Here is a 25,974-nt window from a genome sequence, read left to right as displayed (position 1 = left end):
CGATTTTTTTGCTGATGCGGGCTGATTACAGGCCAGGGTGGAAAAGGACCCACCCCTCTTCCTTTCCTTTGACGTCTAAAATGGGGTAACCAGTTCTGGATATATTCTTGAAAACGAACAAAAACCATAGAAAAAGTAAAAAAAAAAAGTGACCCTCTACCCTTTCCCCAGCTCATTCTCCGCCACTGGTGTGCACGGCAATGTTGATAATTGCAGAATTCAATTTTTTTTAATTTATTTATTATTATTATTATTATTAATGCTGTTGTCTGCATAGGAAATATTGCCCGTATGTTGTCATGTGTTGCATGGTAAAACGTAAAGCAAGCGTAATTTCTTTCTTCTTTACACTGCTGTTAAAAGTTCCGTCTTCGATAGTTGCGTTACCTTAAAAATGCTGGGACTTTTCTCTTCCGCCACCTGTTGCTTCCAGCCGGTCTTCTTGTTTTTATGATGCAGCTGGCGCCAGTGTTTTGTCTAGCGTCTGCAAAGCTCTTGCTTGCCGATAACAGCGATGACTCATCCAGCGCGAAGGAAAAAGTTATTGTTTTGAATCTCGCAAAGCTGTTTTGATTTGACGATAAGGAAATTCGATCTCCAGAAAGGAAAACAAGAGTTAAAATAACTTCATGTTCTGCACCTTTTCATAAGCAAATCTGTAAATTTAATTTGCATCCGCTTTTCTTCAGAACCATTCATGTGGAGGAAAAAAAAAAGTGTTTTCAATATAGGAATGGTCGCTGAGACGGATTAAAAAGACATTATTCAAGGGGAAGAGGTTTGGAGGGGTGGGTGTTTGACATCGAGAATACTCCGAAATTCAACATTAAATGGTCGATTAACGTGAGAGTAAATAATGATTACCATTTTGATATGTGAAAATGCGTAGTTTCATAAAGCTTGTTTTCAGTTCATTTTATGCTGATGGGCTAATCGGGACTAAATATACAGTTTAAAGTTAAATTCAATTCCAAACCCGAATGATTATCGACTGCCACGCTGTTTAATGACGTGTCCTAGAATACGCATTGGGTGAAAACAGAACGCAAGTAGGGCGAATGAAGTTGGTTGAAGCAAAGAAAAGTGACTTTTTTTTACGATGTATTTTACACAGCTGAACCAGAACGAAAATTACAGCCCTGCCTTGATTGTTTTCCTTTCCATTGGTCTCAGTGCAAACGGGTTTCTCATGAACTAGAATTGTAAGAATTTCCTGTGAAAGCAACGACTGTGCACAATTGAAACAAAGTAACATTATTTTAAATTCTCTTTTGTGAAAACTTGTTCTATTTTCCTTCTCACAACACGCATCCTGTGCATAACAGGTTGTATAACTACCAGGATAAATTGTGTAACCATCTCCTAGGCATCTTTGTGTCCGTTTGAGCTCCCTTTAAGCTGAAAATTGGTGCAAATTCCAATAACGACCCCTTCGAAATAACGACCCTTTTCCCGGTAACTGTGAAAGATCGTTGAATCGAGAGTTGACTGTATATATACACACATGTATCTCCACGTAGCATTCGCGATCATTTTATAGCTAATGTTTACTCGCTACGGGTTTCTGGATGTATGTTTGTTGGTATTGCACATTCAAGTTTACAAACACTTTAATGCAGAATGTGCACAGTAAACATCTCCCAAGGTGAATGTATATATAGTAACATACTCAGGGTGGCGACAGACCTGGAAAACCTGGAAAACCGGGAAAAGTCAGGGAATTTGAGGTGTCAAAAAAAGTCAGGGAAATGTCAGGGAATTTCGTCTTCATTGACTTCGAACACTCTTTTGACGAAAATTGTTATAACTCGGGCACTATGGGAGCAATCTACTTCGCATAACTTTTGTTTCGCAGCTAAAACATCAGCGCATGCAACGGTGTACAACACCGGACCGAGGAAGGGGGGCTTTGGGGGGAACGTCCCCCGAATTTCAATGTAAAAAACAAAAGTCTGTAGTTTGCCCCCCCTCTTCTCCCACTATTTTGGGGAGAAGGCGCGAACTTTAGTATTATTTTCAAAGAATGGTCATTTCTCAAGAGAATGAAACATGTTTTATGTTCTTGGGTGCCATACAAGTTGAATAATAAGCCAAAATGTGATTTTTTTTTACGAAAAATAGGTAATTTGCATTTTTGGAGGAAAATTGTTATAACTCGGGCACTAAGGGAGCAATGTACTTCGGATATGTTTTGTTTTGCAGATAAAACATCATAGCATGCAACCGTGTACAATTCAGAACGCCGAACCGAGGAAGGGCGGTTTGGGGGTCGACTACCGAATTTCAATGAAAAAAAACACAAAAATCTCGAGTTTACCCCCTCTTCTCCCGCTGTTTGGGAAGAAGGCGCGAACTTTAGTATTCTTTTCAAAGAATGGACATTTCTCAAGAGAATGAAACATGTTTCATGTTCTTTGGTGCCATACAAGTTGAATAATATACCAAAATGTGATTTGTTTTCCAAATTAATAGGTAATTTGCATGTTTGGAGGAAAATTGTTATAACTCTGGTACTATTGGAGCAATCTACTTCGAATAAGTTTTGGTTTTCAGCTAGAACATCATAGCATGCAACTGTATACAATTCAGAACACCGAACTGAGGAAGGCGGGTTTGGGGGCGCGACCACCTAATTTCAATGAAAAAAACAACATAAAAATCTGGAGTTTACCTCCTCTTCTCCCGCTATTTTTGGGAGAAGACACAAACCTTAGTATTCTCTTCAAAGAATAGACGTTTCCAAAGAGATTGAAACATGTTTCATGTTCTTGGGTGCCATACAAATTGAATAATGAGCCAAAATGTGAAACTCTTTTCGGAAATGTGGCATGGATATGTTGCGGAGGTTGGGGGGGAGGTTGGTCATCAATATGAATTTCCCAGGCTTGCTGCAGACCTGTGTCAGAGTTTCCACCCAAACATAAGAGTATGAAGGTCCAAAAAGCACATTCATTTCGTAATCAGCACCATGATACCATATGGTATCATCGGGCAGTACGACCTTACTCTGAGGATACCATATGGTATCATCGGAGGAGTAAAGGTTAAGCCTCTTAATATTACGTGCAAAATGCATTTAATTATCATTTTTTCTTGTCCGTATGGGAGTAGTAAGGGGACTTGTGAACAGATGGAGGGGATAAGAGCGGCTGGTGCCGTCCGATAGTTGTCGGACTTCGTAGTAAGGCATTTTGTTGGGCAAACTGAAGGAACATGGTAACAAATATGTTCCATTGATACATACGATTTTTGTCGAATATCGCCACCCGACAAAGTATCTCACTACAACATGCGACAGAAATTGCATGGACTGCAACATCCAACAAAAATCGCTTGGATAAACAAGAAGAGCTTTAGACTGCAAATATGCTGCTGGAATTTTATTACTCTTCTGGCTCACTCACCTTATTTAATGTAGCAGTGCTTACGAAGGCTTTCTTTTATCATCCTGACGTATTACTGGTTTCGCACAAGTTAACATACGTTTACAATGACATGCAATATTCATAGATATCAAGAAGAATCCAACCAAACGGGATATACATAATTGAATACTATCACGAAAAAGTGAAACATAAATCTGCATTGGTGAACGTTATAAAAATTGGCAAGTGCATGCTCCCAACCTCAAATTTACTGCAGCACTAGTATTGCAATGAAATAACGCCACTCTCTGTCCTGTCTGTTTAATCTCGTGAGAGATGGTCTTAAATCTCTCACTGAGTGAAGTTAATGTCCAATATTATGAAATAAAATACTAATAATAAATACGTAAATATTTTAATATCATATTTACTCGAATCATTCAATCATAACAGCAAATCACTTCCTTCAAGAATTCACTTTTCTCTGCCAGCCCTGCTAAATTTTCACTTTCCATCTACTGATTTATACGAGGGGTGGCCAGAAAGTAATTTCCAATTAGTAGGTACATTGATTTTTCGCAAACGCCAAAACCGTGAAAAATGGTAATTGCTGCGAAATTATGTTCAGGAATGTTTGGACACATTTTTCGCCCGTTCGAAATATCGAAATAATGCGAATTTGGCAAAAAATGCGAATTGTTAGCGTTTTCAGCGATTTTTTTTAAAGAAATGTCCTAAAACAACGAAAAATTCCATGAAATCCAACATTCTTGTCTTTTCTAGGCCATGTTTGTGTACATAGAACATGCAAGTTTTCCAACATTTTACTCAAGACTAAACTATAGAGTTATACGTACGTGGAATAATTCCGACAGCCACATTAAATCATTTATTTCCCACGATTTTTTCAACTTCTATCAAAACCATCACAGAGCAAAGTGGCAGGGTTATAACAGAAGATCGACTGCGTATCTACCGTCACACGGGAGCCACATCTTCGTATTTGTCGCACGAGATATGTTTTGAATTACCAAGCTAAGTGCGCACTATGCGAGAGACCCGGGGTCGATCCCTGCGGGGGAGAACCGGGATGTTTTCCACCTATTCAAACTGCTCCGGTGCCCACCCAGCATCATATGAAGCTGGTACCTTGAGGAAACTTTGAGGGATAAAGGTAGCCAGGAGTGTGGTGCTGATCACATCACCCCCACCTTCAGCCGTGATCAAGAAAGTGTGGGGCCCTAACTCCACACCAAAAGTCCATTATCTAAAATCCTTACCTTAAAATTAATAACTTTCCCAAAATAACTTTCAAGATATCAAACTCACGCGAAGAGGCGTAAGCCATGAGACTTACAATTTGAAACAGTAGTTTAAAAACACCATGAAGGTATAATTTCAGATATTTGCCAGAAAATGCGCTAAAATGAAAATGTGAATTTTGGGAAAAATAACACCATAATGTAAAAAAATAAAAATAAGAAAATACACCAATTTGAAAAAAAAATATCAAGGTCCCTACCGATTAGGCATAAATAAAACAAGAATATCAGGTGTAATTTATTGCATTAGTAACAGTGAGTCCTAACCTAATTTTCGGCATAATCACCACCGTTGTTCTGTCATTTGTCGTAGCATGGCACTAAATTTTGTATGCCGATGGTATATGTGTCTGACAGCAAAGATTGGAACTATCTTTACCGTAATGTAGCTGTCAAATCCTTGCCCTGTCAGAAACCTCTTCAGTTAAACAAAGATATGAAAGTCGATACATTCAAGGCCAGGGCTGTACAGGGAGTGGTCTAAGATCTTTCGCCTGAAGTGATGCAAAGGGCCCGTGTGTACTATGCTGTTAGGGGTTTGTGCACATTTGATTGGCCTTCCGTGAATTGTCTGCACCATCGTCTGACCATACTATCACTCACGACGTCCAGTCTGCACAACTCACACGATTGCTGGTGGTTCTGTGCCAAATTCTGAGCGTGCAATGTAGGCTACATCGCAGTCGGTGGGAGACTTTATGAGAGCTGCAATCTTTAACCTAGAACTGTCCTAAACCTGCTGCATTGCAACTGTACCAGATTACAGCTACATGCCACTTCTTCCTGCCTTCATGTGTGTGTGTGTGTCGCTCTCCGACCACTAGTGCTGCGTATAGGCACCATTGGAGCTTTTTTCAGGATGCCCCTCGTATATGAACTTTCAGAAGCTTTTATTATTAGAGTGTTCCTGTTTTAATGTGTTGGTTAGCTAAATCGGATACCTATACAATGCAATTCTATAAATTCCTTGCGTTAAATTTCTAATACTTACATACCCTTTTCGTCAGCATTAATGGTATAACTTCATGTTGTCAGTTTCACAGCACTTCACTTGGATATACTGTACTGAAGCAGAAATCCCATCGATAATGTAAGGAAATATGACACTTTATTTTGTTCGATTCAGTTGTTTCACTTATATGCAAGAGTTAAGTTGTTTGCTTTACAGAGAAGAGAGAAGTAGCTTTATGCATTGAAAAATGAGTCCGCACTCATAGTTTTTGCAAGCAGAGGGTTCCAAACCTCAGTGGAAATATCAACATATAATACTGAGAATGTATAAGGAGAATGATAAATTACAAATTGTATTTCTTAATCAATCACTCTTCACTCTTATCTCATTTAGTCGTAACTTTAAAAATAATCAAGTATTTTATTTTAAACTTACTGTGTATGACAAAATTCCATAATCCTTCCTTAGCTTGTGAATTTTAATAATTTTCCAAATTCACTATTTTGCAGTTTGAATTCAAATCATAGAGAATAGAGAAATTAAGTCAATTTAATAGAAGATAATATTGGTACTTGGCAAAACCATACGTGGATCTGTATGAGTATATTATTTCCATTTTCAAAAACATCGATTTAGTTTAGTTTGTAATTGTCAGGGAAAAATGTAAATTTTGTCCTGGAAAACCTGGAAAAGTCAGGGAATTTCATTTCTGCTTGTTTGTAGCCACCCTGCATACTACATATTTCTCGCCTTTTATATACATAGAGTCTATTACTTCCTTTGTAACATTTATTTAGTTTTGAAATTCTGAAGTGATACATTACCGGTTGCAAATGACAGCCATTACTGCACTTTGCATGGGTTTACTCTGCTTTTACTTCGCTGGCCTCGGAGGGTAAAGTTGACCCTCCTGTTACTCCCAATTTACCAGTCTTTTCGTTGGTGCAACAGATATTCAGCCGATTCGTGGGTTAACTCCGAGTTTACTCTTACTCGCAAGTAAATCAATGTTGGTGCAAACGGGCATTAGTGCTCCCTGATCAGTTTCACCCAATCATCCATCTCCGTTCTTTCATGATTCGCCAAAGTGCCAAAATAAAATATGAAAAATATAAATTTCCGACACTTGTGCAGTCTAAATATACCCGGAATTTTGAAATATTTATTCAGTGCCAATCTTGTGTGACAAAAGTGGATTTCTTGATTAAATGTTGCTATTTTAAATTCTCAATGTCTCATATGCAAATATGATTAGTGATGTGTGTGTACATGTGTAATATAATATTTATAAGTAGACACAAATTTGCGGTAATACAAAATAATTCAGGATAAAAGCTGACTGAATTTTTGGCTTAAATTTCATATTTAAAAATGATATTTCAGTGGTGAGTATGTTAAATAAAATCTCATTTTTGATTTGGAACTGTAGCTTTTATCATTTATTTGAAAGCATGAAATATAATGAACTTCATTCCTTTTTTATGAAAGTTTTTATTTTTTATTTTTTCAAGTTACATTTTTTTGCAGCAGAAGTAATCAGTGTTCAACATTTTGAATAACTATCAGGACAAGCCACTCTCGCAAAGGTGTTGGCAAATATACTGAAAACTTAAGTTCAAGAGTTTATACTGCATTTTGTATATAATTTGCATCATTTTGTGACAGGAAAATGCACTTCATTCCTTTGAAAACCACTTTAAATGTAATCTCAAATTTCATGTTTCCTTTGAAAAAAAGTAAGTGTTCCTATTTATGAATTATTAACAGCTTCAGTTTTGGTATTGGTGTAAATTTGTACTATCTCAACCTCACATTTTTGTACATGTGTCGTGTGTATAAAAAGTTACACTTTCACTGAATTCTTCACAATAGACAAAACATATAAGGTGGCAGAATGAAATAATGACTTTCCCTTCCTGATTTTCAGCGCCATGAACAAGCTGAAGAAGGCACGGGCGAAATACTGACAGGCCCGCACTTGATAATGCCGTACAAGGACAAAACTGTGTTGGACGATGCAGCCAACCTTCTCATTCACCACGTGAAGCGGCAGACGGGCATCCACAAGGAAGACAAGCAGCGAATAAAGAATCTTGTCAGGCAGTTCATCCCAGATCTGTTTTTCCATCCTCGTCAGGAGCTGAGCGAAGATGAACGTGAGGATGAAGGTAAGCAGTTTTTGAAATTGCTTGAAAGTTTCGTACTTAGTTGCAAACTCTTCTTTAATATTTCTTGGAAAATTTGTAACAGCTAATGGGAATGTATGACTCAGTATCCATACAAATATGCAATTGGAATGTGTGTTACTGTAGGGGGAGGGATGTTTTTTAATAATAATAACAATAATTCTTGAAGCTCTCCTGGCGGCATGTAATGAGGTTTTCTCGGGATATCAACCAGGTGATTTCCGTTTAAGCTTCCGAGCTTTTGAGAGCTAACATAACTGTCATCTTCAGTGATTGAAGTCGCTTCAATCCCTGAAGATGAGTGACATTAGCTCTCGAAAGCTCGGAAGCCTATCCAGAAATCAACTGGTTGATATCTCGAGAAAACCTCTTTCCAACTTCATCAATAATAATAGCAGTTTTAATTAACAGTGATTATGACTAGCTAAGAATTTCATATTGTAAATTGTATTTTATATTTTGAAATGAGTGTCTATTTTACAGTAGGGAGTTAATCGAAAACCATGGAACAGGAAAAATACTGCCAACTACTGTATTTTCATTGATTTGAGACACAACTACTGTATTTTCATTGATTTGAGACACTTTTCTGAAAAATGCTGAAAAAAGCCACGAAAAAAACCCTTTTTTTCCCCAAAAAAGACTATTTTTTCCCGACCACTTCCAACTCTAGTCCTAGGTCACTTTGCAACATTGACATTTTGGAACCGGTCACTTCATAGACCATCACTGATGCTTCCGTACACTGATTTTTCCAGTTGCACAGAGCTTATAGTAGGTGGTTGTCCTTGGCTGGGCCCATCTTTCACTTTTCCACTGTCACTGAAATGCTGGAGACTACAATACTTGAATCACTTGGGAGATTTGAAGCTCCTAGAGAATCTTGAAAATTTCAACTGACTTCCCTACCTTACAGGCTGATGAAGAGCCACGTGGTTTTTGTAACCACCCCATTCCATTATGAAAGCTAAGTACAATGTTCTATCACTTTGAACACCATGTGATGAGCCACCTCCCAAAGTTTGTGATGGTGTTTGAAATTTATTTTGTTATTTTGTGTGCTGTAAAAAAGTGAAAATTCCCAAAAGAAACCTTACTCCTTAATTAAGTGCATGAAGTAATCATTTTATTATTTAATTTGTTTTGTTATTGGCTCATACTGATAAAGTACTACATAAAATTTACTAATAAGCCTACTGACCTGATATAAAGTTGCAAGTGCTCCTTGAATGTTTGATGAATGGTTCATTCACCTCCTTAATTAATGTATATAACTGGGTGATTGTAGTGGGTTTTGCCTTTGAAGAGGAACTACCTATTTAGACATTTACTTTGCAAAACAATGACATTAATTACATGTTCTTATTCATAAAATGAATAACAAGATGGCAGAATATTGCACTAAATTACAGATTGTTTATAAATATAACAGATCAGTAATATTACTGATAAAACAGATGCACCATAGGCTATGGTAAAATATATTTAGAATAGTAATGTACGGGGTATTGAGTACTACTATGAAAAAAAATGTACTGAACAGTACATCAGTGCATTGTGTGGATGGCAAAGAAATCCCGATTGGTTTGGGAATGAATAGCCATAGCTCTTATATAGTTGTCTAGCAACCTGAAACCTGTTTTGTGTCACATTTTACAAATGATGCATTGTACCAGAAAAATGATACAAGGAAGTGACGATTATTCAAAAATTTATAGTGTAAATGGCATATATTTGCTGTAATCTGTGGCTCTTGTCATCCAAATCGAAATATACAACAATCACGCAATGCATGTTATTCGTTTCAGATGATAAGGAAGAAGATGAGATTGCTTGTGGTGCTAACAACTTGTGCTCATTGGATAACAAGAGCAGTGCAGGGCAGGTGAAAATGGAACTCAACGGAGTGAACAGGACACTTGACAGCATGGATGAGAATGAATCAAAACACAATCCTATCCAGATTGGAGACTCGGGGAAGGATGACGAGAAGATACCTCTGCATGCACTCTCCACACATCCTGTAAGTTTCTCTGAGTATGACGCTACTGACATTCTAGTGGTAAAGGTAATTGACATGATTTCCAGTGTGGAGTCACATTACATTACTTCTTACACAAATATACAATGTAACTTTTGAGGGGGGGGGGGGGGAATGAAGCTAATAAAATTATCTCGCAAAGGTTGCACAGAATTATATGGTTGTTAAGAAGTGACCCCTTCTCGATGTCATCACCAGGAAGAAATATGCAGTGCTTCATTTTCTCTTCCAAACTGTACATCATTCTCCCTGAGAAGGGGGTCAAAAACTAGCAATTAATGTTTAAATTTCTTGGGTAGTGAGCCAGCCTTTGTGGTGAAGTGGTTAGCACATTGTGCTGCTATGCCAGGGATCCTGGGTTTGAATTTTGTCATGGGTGTTTGTGAGTCCCCCTTCATCAATTTCATTGCATCATCACTCATCCTCATCTTCATCATTAGCCAGAAAATTGCAGAAAAGCAAAGTAAAATGAACCAAATCAATCAATCAATCTTGTGTACAGTGTTTTTTTTTTAACCTTCTGGTTAAAGTCAGATTTTAATATCGCATTACATTGTTTGCATTTATACTAATCTTGCATGAATCTATGTAATTGCAGGTACAATCTTTGTAGGACCGATCAGATACCAGTTTGATTAAATATTGGTATGATGCTACTGATCCTTGATCATTTAAGAGTTTAAAGTTGATCAGAATATTTTGAATGTTATGTACAAAGGTTGAGCCACACATTTCAGTACTTCTTCATGATTTGAAGTCCTCTGATGTAGAACATGTTAAATGACATTTTGGTAATTTTTGAGTTACAAAGTAAAATGTGCCATCCTTCAATTTGACTGAAATTGGCATGTCATACAATTTGCATTGTACTCAGTGAAACCTCCTGAAGTTGGTAAGCACAACACAAAAGTAATTTATCTACAGCATAGCTTCTAATAACCTTTTCTCTTAATGAACTCTGAAATGACCGAAATGTCACTTACCATGTTTTACACCCGAGCCCTTCATTTGATTTTCCTGATCGTTCCCAATAGGAACCAAGGTGCAGAACTGTTTCGGACCATGAACTATTTTTAAAACTTTTTACCTAAACCCATTCCTGAAATTGTGGCTGAAGCTTACTTATTACACTGGAAATTCACCACAAAAGTAAATCAGGGTTTTATTTTAAAATATTCATAAATTGACATGTGATGTGAGTGTTTTATTAATTGAGATTATTTTGTTTATTATTTGGGCTGTTTCACAAATTTCCCCACTGAATATGGACACAAAATAAATGAGAAAATTATGCATTTTGCACACCTCCAGAGATAAGTGAACTCCGGAAATGCATCGCCATTGTCAGTGATTTAGTTCAAAGATATTAACCTTTACTCGTATTTTGGTCGATTTTTCGACCATGCAGATTACAAAATTCCTGTTTTTTTATTATGTTGATACTTTTCTGTTAAGTCGGAAACACTTACAGTGGGTTAAACGAAGCTTTGGCAAGTCATGTGGATGCACCCCTCCTCCCCCCAATACCAAAGTTACGTATGGAAACTGGCGCGAATTTTAAATTCGTACACTTATTTGACAAAAAAAATATTATAACTTAGACTATTTGACCAATCTACTTCGGGATTACTTTTGTTTTGCAGCTAAAACATCAGGGCATGCAACCGTGCAGAAATGAAAACGCCAAAGCCAGTAAGAGGGTTTGGGTGGGCCGTGGCCCCCAACTTCCAATAAAAAATCATAAAAATGGGGAGTTTGCCCCCTCTTCCCCCACTATTTTGGGAAGTGACACAAATTTAGCCTTATTTTCAAAGAATGGTCCTTTCTCAACCGAATAAAAGTCATTTCATGTTCCCGGGTGCATTACATTATCAAATATATGAAACTAACTCCCCATTTTTATGATTTTTTCATTGAAAGTTGGGGGCCGCGGCAAAACCCAAACCATTCTTATTGGCTTCGGCATTTTGATTTCTACGCGGTTGCATACCCTGATGTTTTAGCCGCAAAACAAAAGTTACCTGAAGTAGATTGATTAAATAGTCTGAGTTATAACATTTTTTGTCAAATAAGTGTACGAATTTAAAATTTGGGCCAAAAGGTCTCGGAGAAACTGGGGTTCCTTCCTGACGACCCCCCCCCCCCTCGGCAGAGTAAAGGTTAATAGTCTGTGATTGGCTCCAATTCTGTGTCATAAAGGAAGCTTTTTAAAAAATACATATTGGATACCCAGGTAGAAATAATGCATGCAACTTCTGATAGAAGGGCCAAGAGTAAAGTATTTTAATTATTTTCTTCTCATATTACAGGATGAGTACTACACGCTCTTCATGGCAAATAACAATTGGTACTTATTTCTGCGCCTTCATCAAATCCTTTGCGAAAGACTGACCAAGATGTACGAGCAGGCAGTCCGGATGGCAGCCGATGAGGCGAGGGACAAGAAGGAGAGGAAAGAATCGACGGCCGTGGCTCTGAGGTTGAAGCCAAAGAGTAAGTTGAGATTACTTTGTCTTTGTATTTAAGATTTGATTGGTATATTTGCACCTGTCTTTTTGAAAGTGAGATCTGAAATATTTACCTTGTGTGGAGAGTATAAGTGAGTTTGTTACTCATACGAGGTTACTCATACGAAATGTGATGTAGGCATTCTTAGTTTTTATACAAAGTACCTTGAAAATACTGATTAAATTGTTAAGCTAGTATTGGAATTTGCCATTATCAGCAGTTTTGGAGAAATTATCACTTCTAATGGAAGCAACATACAGATTCGCTTCCAAAATATCGCTTGAGAGAAGTTTTCAGGCCACTCTGTCCTTCTGAGACCTTAAAGTGAGACACATCAAATGAAAATTCCATCCTAGAACTTCAAAATAGTCCAAAAAATGATTTTAAAATGATTTGAATTTTTTAAAAGCTCAAAATAACAAATGAATCTTTATAATTTTCTCCTACAATAAGAAGTGATCCTGGAAATATTTACCCCTGAAATTTGTTAACACAGTGCATCCCCAATTTTACATTTTCGTGGATTTTAATTTTTTCCCGCATTTTAAGTTATTTCATCTTGGTTCCCTGAAAAAGGAAAATCAAGGTTTCACTGTATTAGCCAGTGGATTAGGGATTTTTTTTGTTGAAATTAATGTACAGTGCAAATGTACCAAAAGAATCTTAAATTTTGGTTGTGTGTTGATATGCATTTTGCCAATTAGTAGTTTTACACAGAATGGCATTGTATTGTAGTTGATACTGCTTATTTCACGTTAGTACAGTAATCCCTCAGTAATCCGGCAGATATCAGACCAGAGAGCTGCCAGATTAACGAATACGCCGGATTAGTGGAGGTTCATTTTAAAAAAAACTCATTTTAATAGCAAAACCTATGTTTATTGCACAAAATATGTATGTATGTACATTTATTAAAATGGAAATTAGTGTTGTAAAAAAAATACGAAACAAGATACATATTGCATTTTCCTGTAGGCCTGTGTTAGGTTTACGTTATAACAAAAATAAAAGAAAAACTTACATTTCTGCACTGTAGTACAGTGTATTTGTATTATTCCTCAACACCAGACTACTGGAGGGGCCGGGTAGGGTAAGTGCTGGATTATAGAGGGACCACTGTATTTGCAAATTGTATACCACCAGAAGTAAATATATTTATATAGTGTATAGGCAGGTTGTTTCTGGAAGTGTGTGTATTTTTCCATTATATGTACTAAATATGAATTAATATAGTATTTTATTAGTAGAGCAACCGCAACAGTTATTCTGCTTGCTGATTCTTCAAAGCTTTTCTATGCTCATACTTAGGTTACTTTTAAGCCTAAATTATGTGTACCATTTATATTGTTCTTTCTACTGGCATGTCCATGCTCACTCAAGTCATTGCTCCCAAATATAGTTCACCCTTGCACATGATTGAATGTTATAGTACCTTCAAGAATTTTTGTCTCCGTAGCCCTCCTGCAACCCAGCAAAAATTTTATAGAGCAAAGGGCTATGGGAAATTTAAAATCAAGTTAGTCATATTGTTATGCATTGTCATACCCTTTAATTTTAAAACAGACTTAATTTTCACAAATTTGAACCATAGACAAATTGACATTAGCATTTACCAACGTAAATTTTTGCAATCTCTGTTTCCAGTCTTGGTGCAATTATTAATAAAACCATCAACTTCTTTCTTGGAATTTTTCAACAGTCTTGACACTTCGCACTTGTCATTTAAAAATTTTATTTTCACAATCTCACGCACACATAGTTCATGTATGTGTGATACAAATCAATTAGCCTTTCCCCTTCTTTTAAGAAATTTTGGTGATTGTCTATGTATCATCAATGAAGTGTTGCCACTAACCATATGATACATTTCCCATGAACAATGAGAATCTATCATGATATGGAGAAAAATATATTGTATCATATCGTTATTGGCGGTCCCTCACTAACAAAACATTGTGAAGGGAAATATCTATCTTTAATACAACCCTGTACTGTTCCTTATTTCTGTGCCTAACTCGTGTGTGAATCAGCATAACAGTTTTCCTGTATCTGAAACCTCTATATTTTATTCTCCAGGATTCTCTATAGAGGCTCTACACTCTCTACACAACCTGGAGGAAAAGGAGATGCTACGTTGCCACAAATATGCTGGTAAGTGTGGCAACACTGCATGTGTGCAGCAGATTAATAACATTGAAATCACTCATTCCTTTTCCTGTAATGATTTCTTATGTACATATAAAGTTGTATGCTGATGTAAAGTATATGCATTGCCTTTTAAGTATGTGAAATTGCACACAGTGAGTGTAGAGTGTAGTGCCTCTACTCGATATGCTGATAAAATAATTAGTAGGCACATGGCTGATTTATTGCAATTATTGATAATTTAAGAAACATAATATTTCTGTAAATAAGCTCTAGATTGTTTACACACTGCTCGTCTTATGAAAGTAAATTTTCCAAGTACTTAATTTCTGAAACAATTTTTCTTATTTTTTTCTTCTAAGTACCGACATTTGAAAAAAAATTCACATCCTTAATAAATAGTAGGGATGGGACAGATAATTTAGTGCAAAGTTCCACCATTTTGTTATTATTTTTATGGATAAACTCCATGAAATGTCTAAATATGCAACTTCATTTGCACTGCAGTCATCTCAAAACACACATTTATTAAGGAAGTCTATGAACAATTCAGGTTCTTCAAGGACCATTGCTTATTTTATATCGGATCGTTAGAATATTGGTTATCTATATCAGTAATATTGGTACTTTATCAGTTTTGGCCAAAATTTCATATTGGTCTATCCCTAGAGGCACATATTTTTGGTAAATAAGAAAACAAAATATCGGTACAAAAACCATCAATTTCAGGTTCAAAAGCGGTAAATTAAATAAAATTTTGGTGTTATAGCAATGAAAAAATGGATCAAAAGCAGTATATAAAATGGCATTTTGGTTTTAAAATTGTGAACATAATCCAAAATTTTATTTAAGAACTGCACTTATTACAATAATAGACATAACCCTTCTAATAGCAAATTTATGTAGTTACCAGAGTATTAATGAAACGTGCGTGCCTCTATGAATAAGATATGTTAGTGATGGACTGATATTATTTTTTTTGCTAAACCTGATTAATAGAGGCATGCAAATTTCGTTTTTGACGAAAACACGAAATATGAAATAACATGATGTAATGTTCATTTTTCATGTTTCTGAAAGGTGTGAGGTGTATTTTTCTACCCTCTTTTGTCACGAAATAATGCGAAATGAACTGCAAAATACGAAATATACTCTTGAACACGAAATTTACCGTTTATATACCGACACGACACTTTCTGAAGTATCCTGGGAGTTATGCAATTCACGTAAAATTGATTAATTCTGCCATAAATATTTGAGAAGCAAAAATGGACCAATTTACACAGGAATAAACTTAATACTCTGGTAACTACATAAATGTGCTATTAGAAGGGATAAGTTTATTTTGTGTAATAAGTGCAGTTTTAAATCAAATTTAGGATAATATTCACAATTTTAAAACCAAAATGTAATTTTATGTAGCACTTTTGATGTGATTATTCACCGCAATAACACCGAAATTTTACTTTATTTACCGCTTTTGAACCCGAAATCTACTCTGTTTTTGTACCAAAATTTTGCTTTTTTATTTACCAAAAATATGTGCCTCTACTGATTAAATACCATTATAAAATATATGGATAACCAATATTCTTCTAACGTCAGGGTGGCTACTCACTGGGAATTCCTGTTAGTGTACTTTGCAGAACAATCTATCTGAGAGACGGATGATTATTGCAAGATAAGATACCGTTTAATTGAATTAGAATTTTTGGATACATTGGAATCACACAGGCTCTATATTGTTAATGTATTTGTGTGTGTGTATGTGTGGTGAGAAGTGGTAATATGTAAGGTTGAAGCAGGCAAAACATCTGCTTGCATGCTTGAACTTTCAGAAAGTTCACCTTGAAAACCGGGAATTATACATTAACTTCTTTGTGGTCCTAGAGTGTCCATCCTGAACATTCTCCAAGAACATAAATGATTTTTTGAGCTCCTTAATATATACTGCTGGACAAAAAAAAATGGATACCTTAATATTTGACATCTGAATTGCAATTACTTACGAATTACGCTGTCAGTTAAGTATTGAACAAGAACATATTTACGTATTGTGAGAGTTACTCACTATACAGGGTGTTCTGGGAGGAAGCGGCAATACTGTAGGAACTGGCAGTATGGGTGATTCTAAGCAAAAGTTCATATGAACATGGGCATTATGGGAAGTGATTATCTACGAAGTGAAATGTAATGAATGTCAGAGTGTGTACATATGAGAAACGAAAAAAAAGGCTGAAAGACAGGTTGAAACAACATAGGGATGATGTATGACTTAAGAGAGAGAGAAATGCAATATTTAAACACACGAGAGAAACAGGACATGACATAGAGTGGGATGAGGCTAAGCAGATAGGAAGGGAGAAGAGAATGCTAGTGAGAAAATGGAAGGAAGTCAAGGAAATAGAGAAGAAAGGTGAAGAAGACACAATTAACTGGAATGGGGGACTTAAGTTAAACAAAGAATGGAAGAAGGTGTTAGAAAGAGTGGAAAGGACAAGAGAGAAAGAGGAGAGGAGAAGGGAGAAAAATGAAGGAAAAAGAGCATGAGATAAAAAGTCCAACCACATTCTATATGAAAGTAATTATGTTTAGCCTTTTAGGTGAAAGTACAGTTGGCAAGTGAAAGCCACCTGCTAGAAAGTTCCTAACAATTTTCTAATAGTCTGGACGGAGTAATGTTTGTGTATATATATTGCCCTTTTTGTGTATCTTGTTACTTTTGTACTTGATACAGAGTGATGAAGACCTTGCTAGAAGGTTGAAACGTTATGTTTAGTTTATGTTTTTAATAAAATAAATTACTGCCTTGGTCAGCATACTTAGTTTTTCATAATCATGGAAACAAGGCTTAATGGTGTTATAATTGAAAATGAGATGTGAAGAGCTAGTAAAAGCAGTAGCTCTTCGTGATGATGGTCGTAGTGTGCGTTATATTGCTGGGGTGCTAAATATAGCATGAAGTACTATCCATGAAGCTCTCGGACGGTATGATGCAACTAGTTCCTATGGTAGAAGACCGGGTTCTGGTCGGAAACAATGCACAACATCACGGGAAGATCGTTTCGTGCGTATCATAGTCTGAAGAGACCGTTGTACGACTTCAAATATTGTGGCACAGCGTTTGAGAAATGTTCATAGAGCTGTGGTTTCTTCACGAACAGTTCGTAGAAGAGTGAATGAACGTGGTTTATCATCTCGGATGCCAGCTACAGGTCCCAGGTTGTTAACATGTCACTGAAAGCGAAGACTGGAATTTGCTACACAACACTTACATTGGAATGTGGAGCAGTGGGAAAAGGTTTTATCATCACATGAGTCAAAATTCAACCTACGTTCATCAGATGGGCCTGAACATTTGTATAGAAGACCTAATGAGCGTTATGCACATGTTGTTTCATTAAAATAACACCCTTTGGAGTCGGTGGTGTCATGGTCTGGGGACGTATCTCTTTACAAGGACGTACAGAGTTGGTATATTACAGAATGTTTGGCAGATCGTGTAGTACCATATGCACCATTCATAGGCCCGGACTTTGTTATGCATGACAATGCACGTCTTCACATTGCAAATATTGTCACGGAGTACCTGGACGAAGTTGGGATTATGTGATTAGAATGGCCACCACAAAGTCCGGACCTAAATTCGATAGAGCACGTCTGGGATCAACTGAAACTACATATCAGAAACCGTGCAATAGTTCCAGAAACAATTGAAGAGCTAAGACATGCTATTCCAGAAGAATCGGAGCAATTGGACCAAGAAGGGATTGCCAACCTTATTTGAAGTATGCCACGGAGGTTACAAGCTGTAATTGACACCCGCTACTAGACAGCTTATATACGCCACCAGTACCAGTTAACAATATTAAGAAAAATTTATTGCTAAGATTTCCCTTTTTTCCGGTAGTTTTCTGTAACTTTCATTTTTGTTCTAATTTAACTTATTAACAATAAATTTTAATTTGTTTTCTGTTGAATATATTCAGGTTTTCTTATTTCCAATAATTTCTGCAACATTTAGTTAGCCTTCGAATAAGAATTTATGCGTTATCACAAGAAATGCAAGTGTCCACTTGTTTTTTTGTCCAGCAGTGTATGTAACATGTGACTCCAATGAGTTTAACTTTGGAAAAGAAACCTCAAGTTTAAGCACACTTGTATGAAACCAGGGCATATGATTATATAAGAATAACAACAAAATGGCAGAATTTTGGACTAAATTACTTGTTCTTTATAGATCTATTGGTAATTTTACCCATGCACAGAAATGCGTATATGCCAATACCAATATAGTACTGGTTAATCTGCCTGATCCCTAACATATATTTTTGATATTGATCCATGCTTATATAGCTGTACAAGTGTATGATTTAACATGCAAATGAGTAGAATGCAAGAGTTGTGTAGAAGACTGTAAATTTGATCTGGCGGAATAAATTTTAATGCCGATCTTTCTTTGAAGGATTTTTAATTTATTTTTTCTTATCAATTTCAATTTGGAGAATGTTTACCCAATTTTCCCATTTAATTGGGGATGAAATCAAGATGGCATTCAATTTCCCTATTCCTGCCATTTATTTTTCGTTTTTCAGCATCTAGCAACATTATGTTATCATATTAAGACTGTTGCTTACTAATACAATGTACATGAATGAATATTCTGTCCACATGATGTGCTACGATAATTCTAGAATTTGTTTAAGAATAATTTTGTTGAACATTGATGATGATTGCTTAATAATGTAAGTCCAGTGTGTTCAATGCCAGTGCAAATGAAATTAAAAGTGTACATTATTGATCTGGAAAACCTAGAAATGGCAGGAAAATTAATTTATATTTTTTACAATTAATGGTACCCTTGATTGTGGATGGACTGTTGTGTGCGTACAAATTCTGTGTATATTTACCCATGCTGTTCCTTCTTTTCAGGTGAGATAGAAGTCGAGGATTATTATCCAGCGTTCTTGGATATGGTGAAAAATGTTTTGGATGGCAACATTGACAGCAATGCCTATGAAGATACTCTGAGGGAGATGTTTGGCATCCATGCGTACATGGCATTTACACTTGACAAGGTTGTTACCTATGCAGTTAGACAGGTAAGTGTTTCTTAATCCTGTTACTTCACTAGAGTTATTCAGTATAACTAGGGTGTGGATTTTTTGCTCTCTACTGTTCTTATTTCTTTGCACGAAGATAGATCGTAATGTTTCATATTAGTTTAATGTTGTTGTGAGCCTGATACTAGATACTGATTTTTCAGTTCTCCCCCAAATTCTTGTTTGTACTTTAGCACACTTTTCTGCCAAATATACCTAAAATTATACCTTCTGTGTGCTTTTAACATGATATTTTAATTTGTAGGTCACATGGCCTATGTCTGTATGTGACAATTTCATACATTGATAATGCAATGCTACAGCTTGTGACTGTAGGTGTACACACATTTACTGATGTTAGTACTCCCGTTTAACTCAAGGTGATCCCAGTTACTTTGTTCAGTGATGCAAAACATTCCCATGTAAGAATATGGGTTTTATGTAGCTCTCGGATTTATTCTGTAACACACCACAGTTTTTTGGTGAAAATTTTTGAAAACTTTCACATCATAGCCTACATATGTAAGTTTATTTATTTTTTAAAGCCTAACAAGAATGTTTGATTTTTACTCCTTTTTTTTAAGTACAAAATGTGTCAAAATTTGCGAAAAGGCCACAATTCTCATTTTAAGTCAAATTTGCATTATCACACGATTTCAAATACATGAAAAATGTGTTTAGAACATGTCACTGCATGTACAGTCACGGACACTTCTGGGTTGTAGTGATTCCATTGAAAGTCGATGGAGTTGCTACAATCCAGAAGTGTCCATGACTGTACATAAGCATTTTTGCAACATTTAACATTTTCTGGTGTTACTGCGTTGGCAAAAAAATCAGGGTCCCTCCTGCTAACACATTTAGAGTGCTTTTTCCTTTCTTATTCTCATTTTCTACTTTCTTTTTTTATCCACTAGAAGTCAATATTCACCGATCATCAAGTAACAGAAAAGCCACACAAAAATAAGAAAATTACAATTTACTATGAAAAATCACTGAGTGTGTAACTTAAGATATTGTGTTCAATGCCAAGTTTGCTGACTTAATATTATAGTGCCCTTTAAGTGTCTAATTTTATCATTTTTAGTACTTATTTACCAGCCTATTTTTCAAAGTTTTAATGTCTATAAATTACATCGTAATAATATACTTCCAGACAAACTTAAAAAACTCTTACCTTCTTTTTCCTCATAATCTTGAGGATTCATGAAAGTGTGTGGCTACCACATGTTCCTTTGCCAATTCTTGGGTATGGACACTCACATAGACATGTGGCAGCTACACACCTCTTTATGCCTCGTCAAGATTGACAAGAAGATAGTTGGACATCCTGTATGTTTGTCCAAAACTATACAGGCTATACCACCTTCTATTCTCGTTCACTCACTAGCAGCTCTAGAAGAGTAGGGATCCACTTCCTGACTTGGTTTTTTACCTTTTAGACTCTTGTTATATAACGTGAATTCCTAGTTTTTTTTAAAAAAAAAGTCTAAAGTTAGTAATTTTCATGCTTTTATTGCTTTGACATGCAAAATAAGTTAAATTACTCATGTAATAAGAGATGTTCGACATGCATAAAGAAACTTAGAAAATGCCTTCCACCCAAATTCAACACAGAATACTCCTTCCTACCTTTTTTTTTTTTTTTTACACAACGTTTCTGTCAAGTAGGTTTTCTACATATTGTCAACAATTTATAATTTATGCATTGTAATTGTTTCCATGCAAAATTTGTATTTTTTACATTTTTCAAAACTTTTCTTGCAATTGTTTTGTTTAGTGATTTTTAAGAAAAAAATGTAAAGAATCATTCATCTGTCCTGTATCTGATTCATGCTGGTCTAGTTGGTAGAGTGCCGTGATTAGACTTGGGGGACCCAGGTTTCATTCTCATTAAAGCAATGGGCAATTTTCCTATTGATATCTATGCATAAGTGGTGCTGGTTCTCACCTGATCTTGAAATGGAGGTTAGAGGCAACAGGAGCATGGTGCTGATTACATGACTTCAACTATGTCCATTACTAACAATGTGGGAAGCTGTACCTCCACATTTTTACTGAAAAAAAGTTTTAATTTTGTTCTTGTTGCTGTCACATGCATGTTTTTCAACATGACATTCTTGCCTGATCTACACTGAACAGATTGTGGTATCGTTCACATGTTTGGAACACTTCTGTTCTGTATCTATGTAATTCACAACAAAATGTACATTTGTGAAAGCAGGGATACATGGAGCGTAGCAATTGTGAAATAGCCTGAACTTGTTTTAAAGAGTTAAAAATGGTATTTAGAGTAATACATAATTTCAGATTTTGCACTGAAAACAGATTCAACATTAAGGTTAATATCATAGAAAGTATCCAGGCATCTAACAGTTAGGAAATCAAGATGTGCAGATAAAAGTTTCCCCCACCCCCTACATTCTGTTCATGTCAAATACTATTGATATGAACCATAAAAGTGCACCGAAGTGTTCCAAATATCCTGAAATGATGCACATGAGTTTTAAGGAAGAGTAGAAAACTTGTATGTGTATCCAAATTATTCATCCTACTTGTGTGCAGTACATTGTAAAAATGCCACTCCTTGAAGTTCGTCAATTCTACAGTTTGTTGTTGTAATTTCAGCTTCAGCATTTAGTAACGGATGAGACGTGTCAAGAGTGTATGGAGCTATTTCAGAGGGAGCAGAGAAGAGGAGCTGCTGGCGGACCTTGCAACACTGCCCACCAGAGAGCAGGCATGGAACTGGTGTACCAGCGACATGCAGAGCACATTTTGGCAGATGAGAATTGTTTTAAACTATATGTGGTATGTTTTCTTCCGTTTATCTTAAAATATATAATATTTGCAGCTAGCCATACCATTTTGAATAGATACTAGGGCTGACCCAATCTTACTTGGAAACTATAACGATACTAATGCCAATACTCTTCCCAATTCTCACTGATACAGATATCAATGCTGGTAAATTGTAACTATTAAAGTATTGATTAATATTATTGCAGTGAAACCTCAATTTTACGTTTTTCAGGGGACCGAGGTGAAAAAAATTAAAATACGGGATGTAAAATCTAGGAAAATTTTATAGTATTTTGTTTTGTTGAGACCGTCAAGATTAAATGTATTGTGCGAGAAAATGTAGAATCCAGAAACGTAAAATCAGGTTTTCTCTGTTTATAAGTATAATGTAGTCAGGTACAGTATAGTATTAGTTTCATAAACCCTACCTTCGAGGTAACTCCACAGCCAAGAGTTGTATGCATAAGTGTGGTGACTACAGAGGCCCCTTACTCTCTGTGCATTCTTCTGTAAAAAATATCTCTTGAACTTGGTCTTCCCTGTGCAACAAGGTCTTCTCAATGTCTTAGTTGTAATGTTGTTGCCCTGTAATCAAGGGGTCCCGGGTTTGATACCCGGTGCACACTGGTTCAGACCTCACTTTAAACCATTGGTCCAGTCCAGATTAGCCTATATGCACATCACAAAAATTTAGTTTTTGAGTCATATATCAATTTTCTATTGTGCACAAACTACACCACACAACAGCAGACAACTTTTCTTACATCTAACATATCTCTTTCATCTTCTTCCTCTTCTGCTATTGTTTTTGATTTTGCTACAGCTAGCCTAACATAATTGTTATGTTCTGAAAGTCTGGACGTATATACTCCTTCTGCACTGCAACAGCACATTGTGGATAGATAGGCCATCCACATTTAGGGGATGGCGTATATTTTGGTTCACTGAAAAACATAAAATCAAGGTCCCACTGTGTATCAGATCAGTTAAATTTCAGTGAATTTAACAATACTGTACACCTATATGCATATGTTGCCCAGTACCGAAAGAGTACTGGTTAATCTGCCCCATTGCTAATTGAAAGTAATCTATCTACATTTGTATCCTTTCAGTACAAGCATGACTGTAAATTGACGGTGGAGTTGCTGGACACAGAAGTGGAAGAGCCAGAGCCTGCAACGGAAGTGGAGAAGTGGTCGACGTACATAGAGAAGTTTGCAACAAACGGTGAAACGCTGTCTGACGAGCTGAGGGAGCAACTGGTGCGGAAACCAGTCTTCCTTCCTCGGAATGTCCGACGGTGGAGGCAGAAGGCCAGCAAAGGGAAGGAAGCAAAGTTGAACAAGGATGTGAAGAACAGACACAATGATAAAGTTGAAATAGAGGTTGACGATGATGAAGAAGGAAGGGAGAAGAAAGAAAAGAGCAGGTTTGTAATTGTATTGTAATTTTGGGTTATCCATTCATGTAATGTATGCCCTATAATTCCATGAACTAGTTTGTAAGAATTCCATATTTTTTGAGGGCCTTTCAGACATGACTAGAAACTAGACATTCAGTTCCAGTAAGTCCTTAGTGCATTAAATGAACTTAATGCAAAACTAAAATTTTGTCACTTCATTATCAGTTTGGTCCTCTGCCACTTATAATTTTTTTTATACCAATATGCTTTTTCAGCTGAGGCAGAGTAACAGATTTACACTGTTTCTGCTTTTCAGAAGTTTTTCAAGCTAATGTACAAAGATGTATACAACCTTATTTCTCCTGTCATTGTACACTAATAAAATGTAATTCGATTGGATTGAAGACAACTTTCTAAGTTTATTGTTATTGGTAGGATATAACAAGATTGGAAGACCCAAAGTTTGCACATGTGTGCCTACCAGTCTATAGATTTAAGACTAAATCACACAAGACTAGTTTTCCTCTACTTTCTCACCTAGTTTTTGTCTCTCACGATATTTGTTGGTACAGTTTTTGTCCTTAATTTCATACAGGTTGTTTTCAAAATGAGGAAAACTAAAAATTTGATACATCGTACATAATATGAAAACTCACAGACTCAAACAGTGTGAACAGAGGTACTGGCCCTGTGGCTGCATGTGAGAGCCATCTGGAGATAAAGCAGTATAATAATGGAATATAAGCAGCCTGCAACACTTGAATCGTCATAGTTTTTTATTGTTTTGGTGGTGTTTAGCCCTGCTGCTTTTTTTTTTAAAAATGTTATTCTCTCTACATATCACTATGACCTACTGGAGAGGAGCGTCAGAAATTTAAAATGTGATAGTTCTCTTAATTTAAAGTGAACTTTACACGAAACATTCTAAAACAACAACACTGTATTTGTGAATGGGTGCTCCAAAACAGTTTTCTTGTACAATTTAATTCATCCAAACTATTTACAACCATTTTTGTATGTTCTTTCCATTTATAATGCAGAAAAATAGCAAAGAAATGTATTTTGCTTCTGTTAATGCCATTGATGTAGCATTTTTGCTACCATTTTTCTTAGTTTTTATTTACCATAAATTTGTGTCCCTACAAATAGCCAACGAAACAAAAGATGAACACACATATACAATCTGTTCTACTCAAATTACAAGAAACAGACTGTAAGTATACATAAATAGATGTTCAAGATTCATGTTAGGAATAAAATTGGCAGAAATAATAACTAACAAGGAGATATGGAGAAAAACAGGTGGAGAAACAAGTGCAGAAAGAAATCAGATACAGAAAATTAAAATTAATTTGGTAATAATTCATACTACAGTGGATCCATGATTTTATGTTTTTCAGGGGACCAAGATAGAAAATAATAATTAAAAAAATACAACATAAAATTGGGGTTCCACTATGTTTGTCTTGTATTAGACACACAATTTGTGTCTTTGTATAAAGTGTACTTGGCAAGGTAAATTTCTAAATTTCTTATATGCATAATTGTATTACATATCTATTCTGAAACAAGGTTGTGGATTAATTTTACTAGCAGTTATAAGAAGCAGTGACAAGGTAACTATTTGTAACTATCTCTTACAGTAGTTCTGATGAAGAAAAGCCAGAGAATGAGGAAAGAGCGAACACTGCTAAACAAAAGAGAATCAACAACAGCACCGCAGGAAACATAGATGTAATGGATGCCACCCAGTGCAGATTCAACCTTAATGCATATACGATGGTGTTCGTTGTTAATAAGGAGAGCTATCTGTACAAACGCCAGGCCTTAAAGAGAGCTCGGGAGGTAGGTGTGCTTGAGTAGATCTGCATGCATTTCGAGATATATATCTATGTGAAAGATTGAATTAATAGAAGCCTTTAAAATAAAGAATGTGTGATTTTTATGATCCACGTAACCCCATATTCTGTTAGCCTTCATGATGGAGTGATCGGTAAACTCTGTGATCCAAGGTTGAACCCTGTTCATTGTGTTTGTCTCATCTACAGTTTCATCCCCCATTGTTGCGATTAACTCCAAAGATAGAAAAACAATGTAAAATATTAGAAATAGAAATAACTACACATTGGCCTATCCCAGTACAAATGTG

General features: G+C 36.0%; 1 protein-coding gene across 7 annotated transcripts in view; it reads left to right on the top strand.

Annotated features, from left to right (window-relative positions):
- Window positions 1-25,974, top strand: part of Sin3A (SIN3 transcription regulator family member A) — a 159,188-nt gene that overhangs the window by 129,928 nt on the left and 3,286 nt on the right. For 6 of the 7 annotated variants that reach the window (XM_083142494.1, XM_083142490.1, XM_083142495.1 and 3 more), the window contains 8 exons: window positions 7,567-7,807; window positions 9,634-9,848; window positions 12,176-12,359; window positions 14,451-14,525; window positions 19,452-19,621; window positions 22,250-22,432; window positions 23,536-23,852; window positions 25,469-25,670. In XM_083142494.1, the coding sequence (XP_082998620.1) occupies window positions 7,567-7,807; window positions 9,634-9,848; window positions 12,176-12,359; window positions 14,451-14,525; window positions 19,452-19,621; window positions 22,250-22,432; window positions 23,536-23,852; window positions 25,469-25,670 (1,587 nt within the window). The remainder of the gene's footprint in view (window positions 1-7,566; window positions 7,808-9,633; window positions 9,849-12,175; window positions 12,360-14,450; window positions 14,526-19,451; window positions 19,622-22,249; window positions 22,433-23,535; window positions 23,853-25,468; window positions 25,671-25,974) is intronic. The other variant, XM_083142493.1, reaches the window with a different exon arrangement.

This window comes from Lepisma saccharinum, chromosome 21 (genome assembly GCF_977018435.1).
Source record: "Lepisma saccharinum chromosome 21, izLepSacc3.1, whole genome shotgun sequence".
NCBI lineage: Eukaryota > Metazoa > Arthropoda > Insecta > Zygentoma > Lepismatidae > Lepisma > Lepisma saccharinum.
The sequence above is the reverse complement of the archived record's forward strand: the minus strand, read 5'-3'. Positions and strand labels throughout refer to the sequence as shown.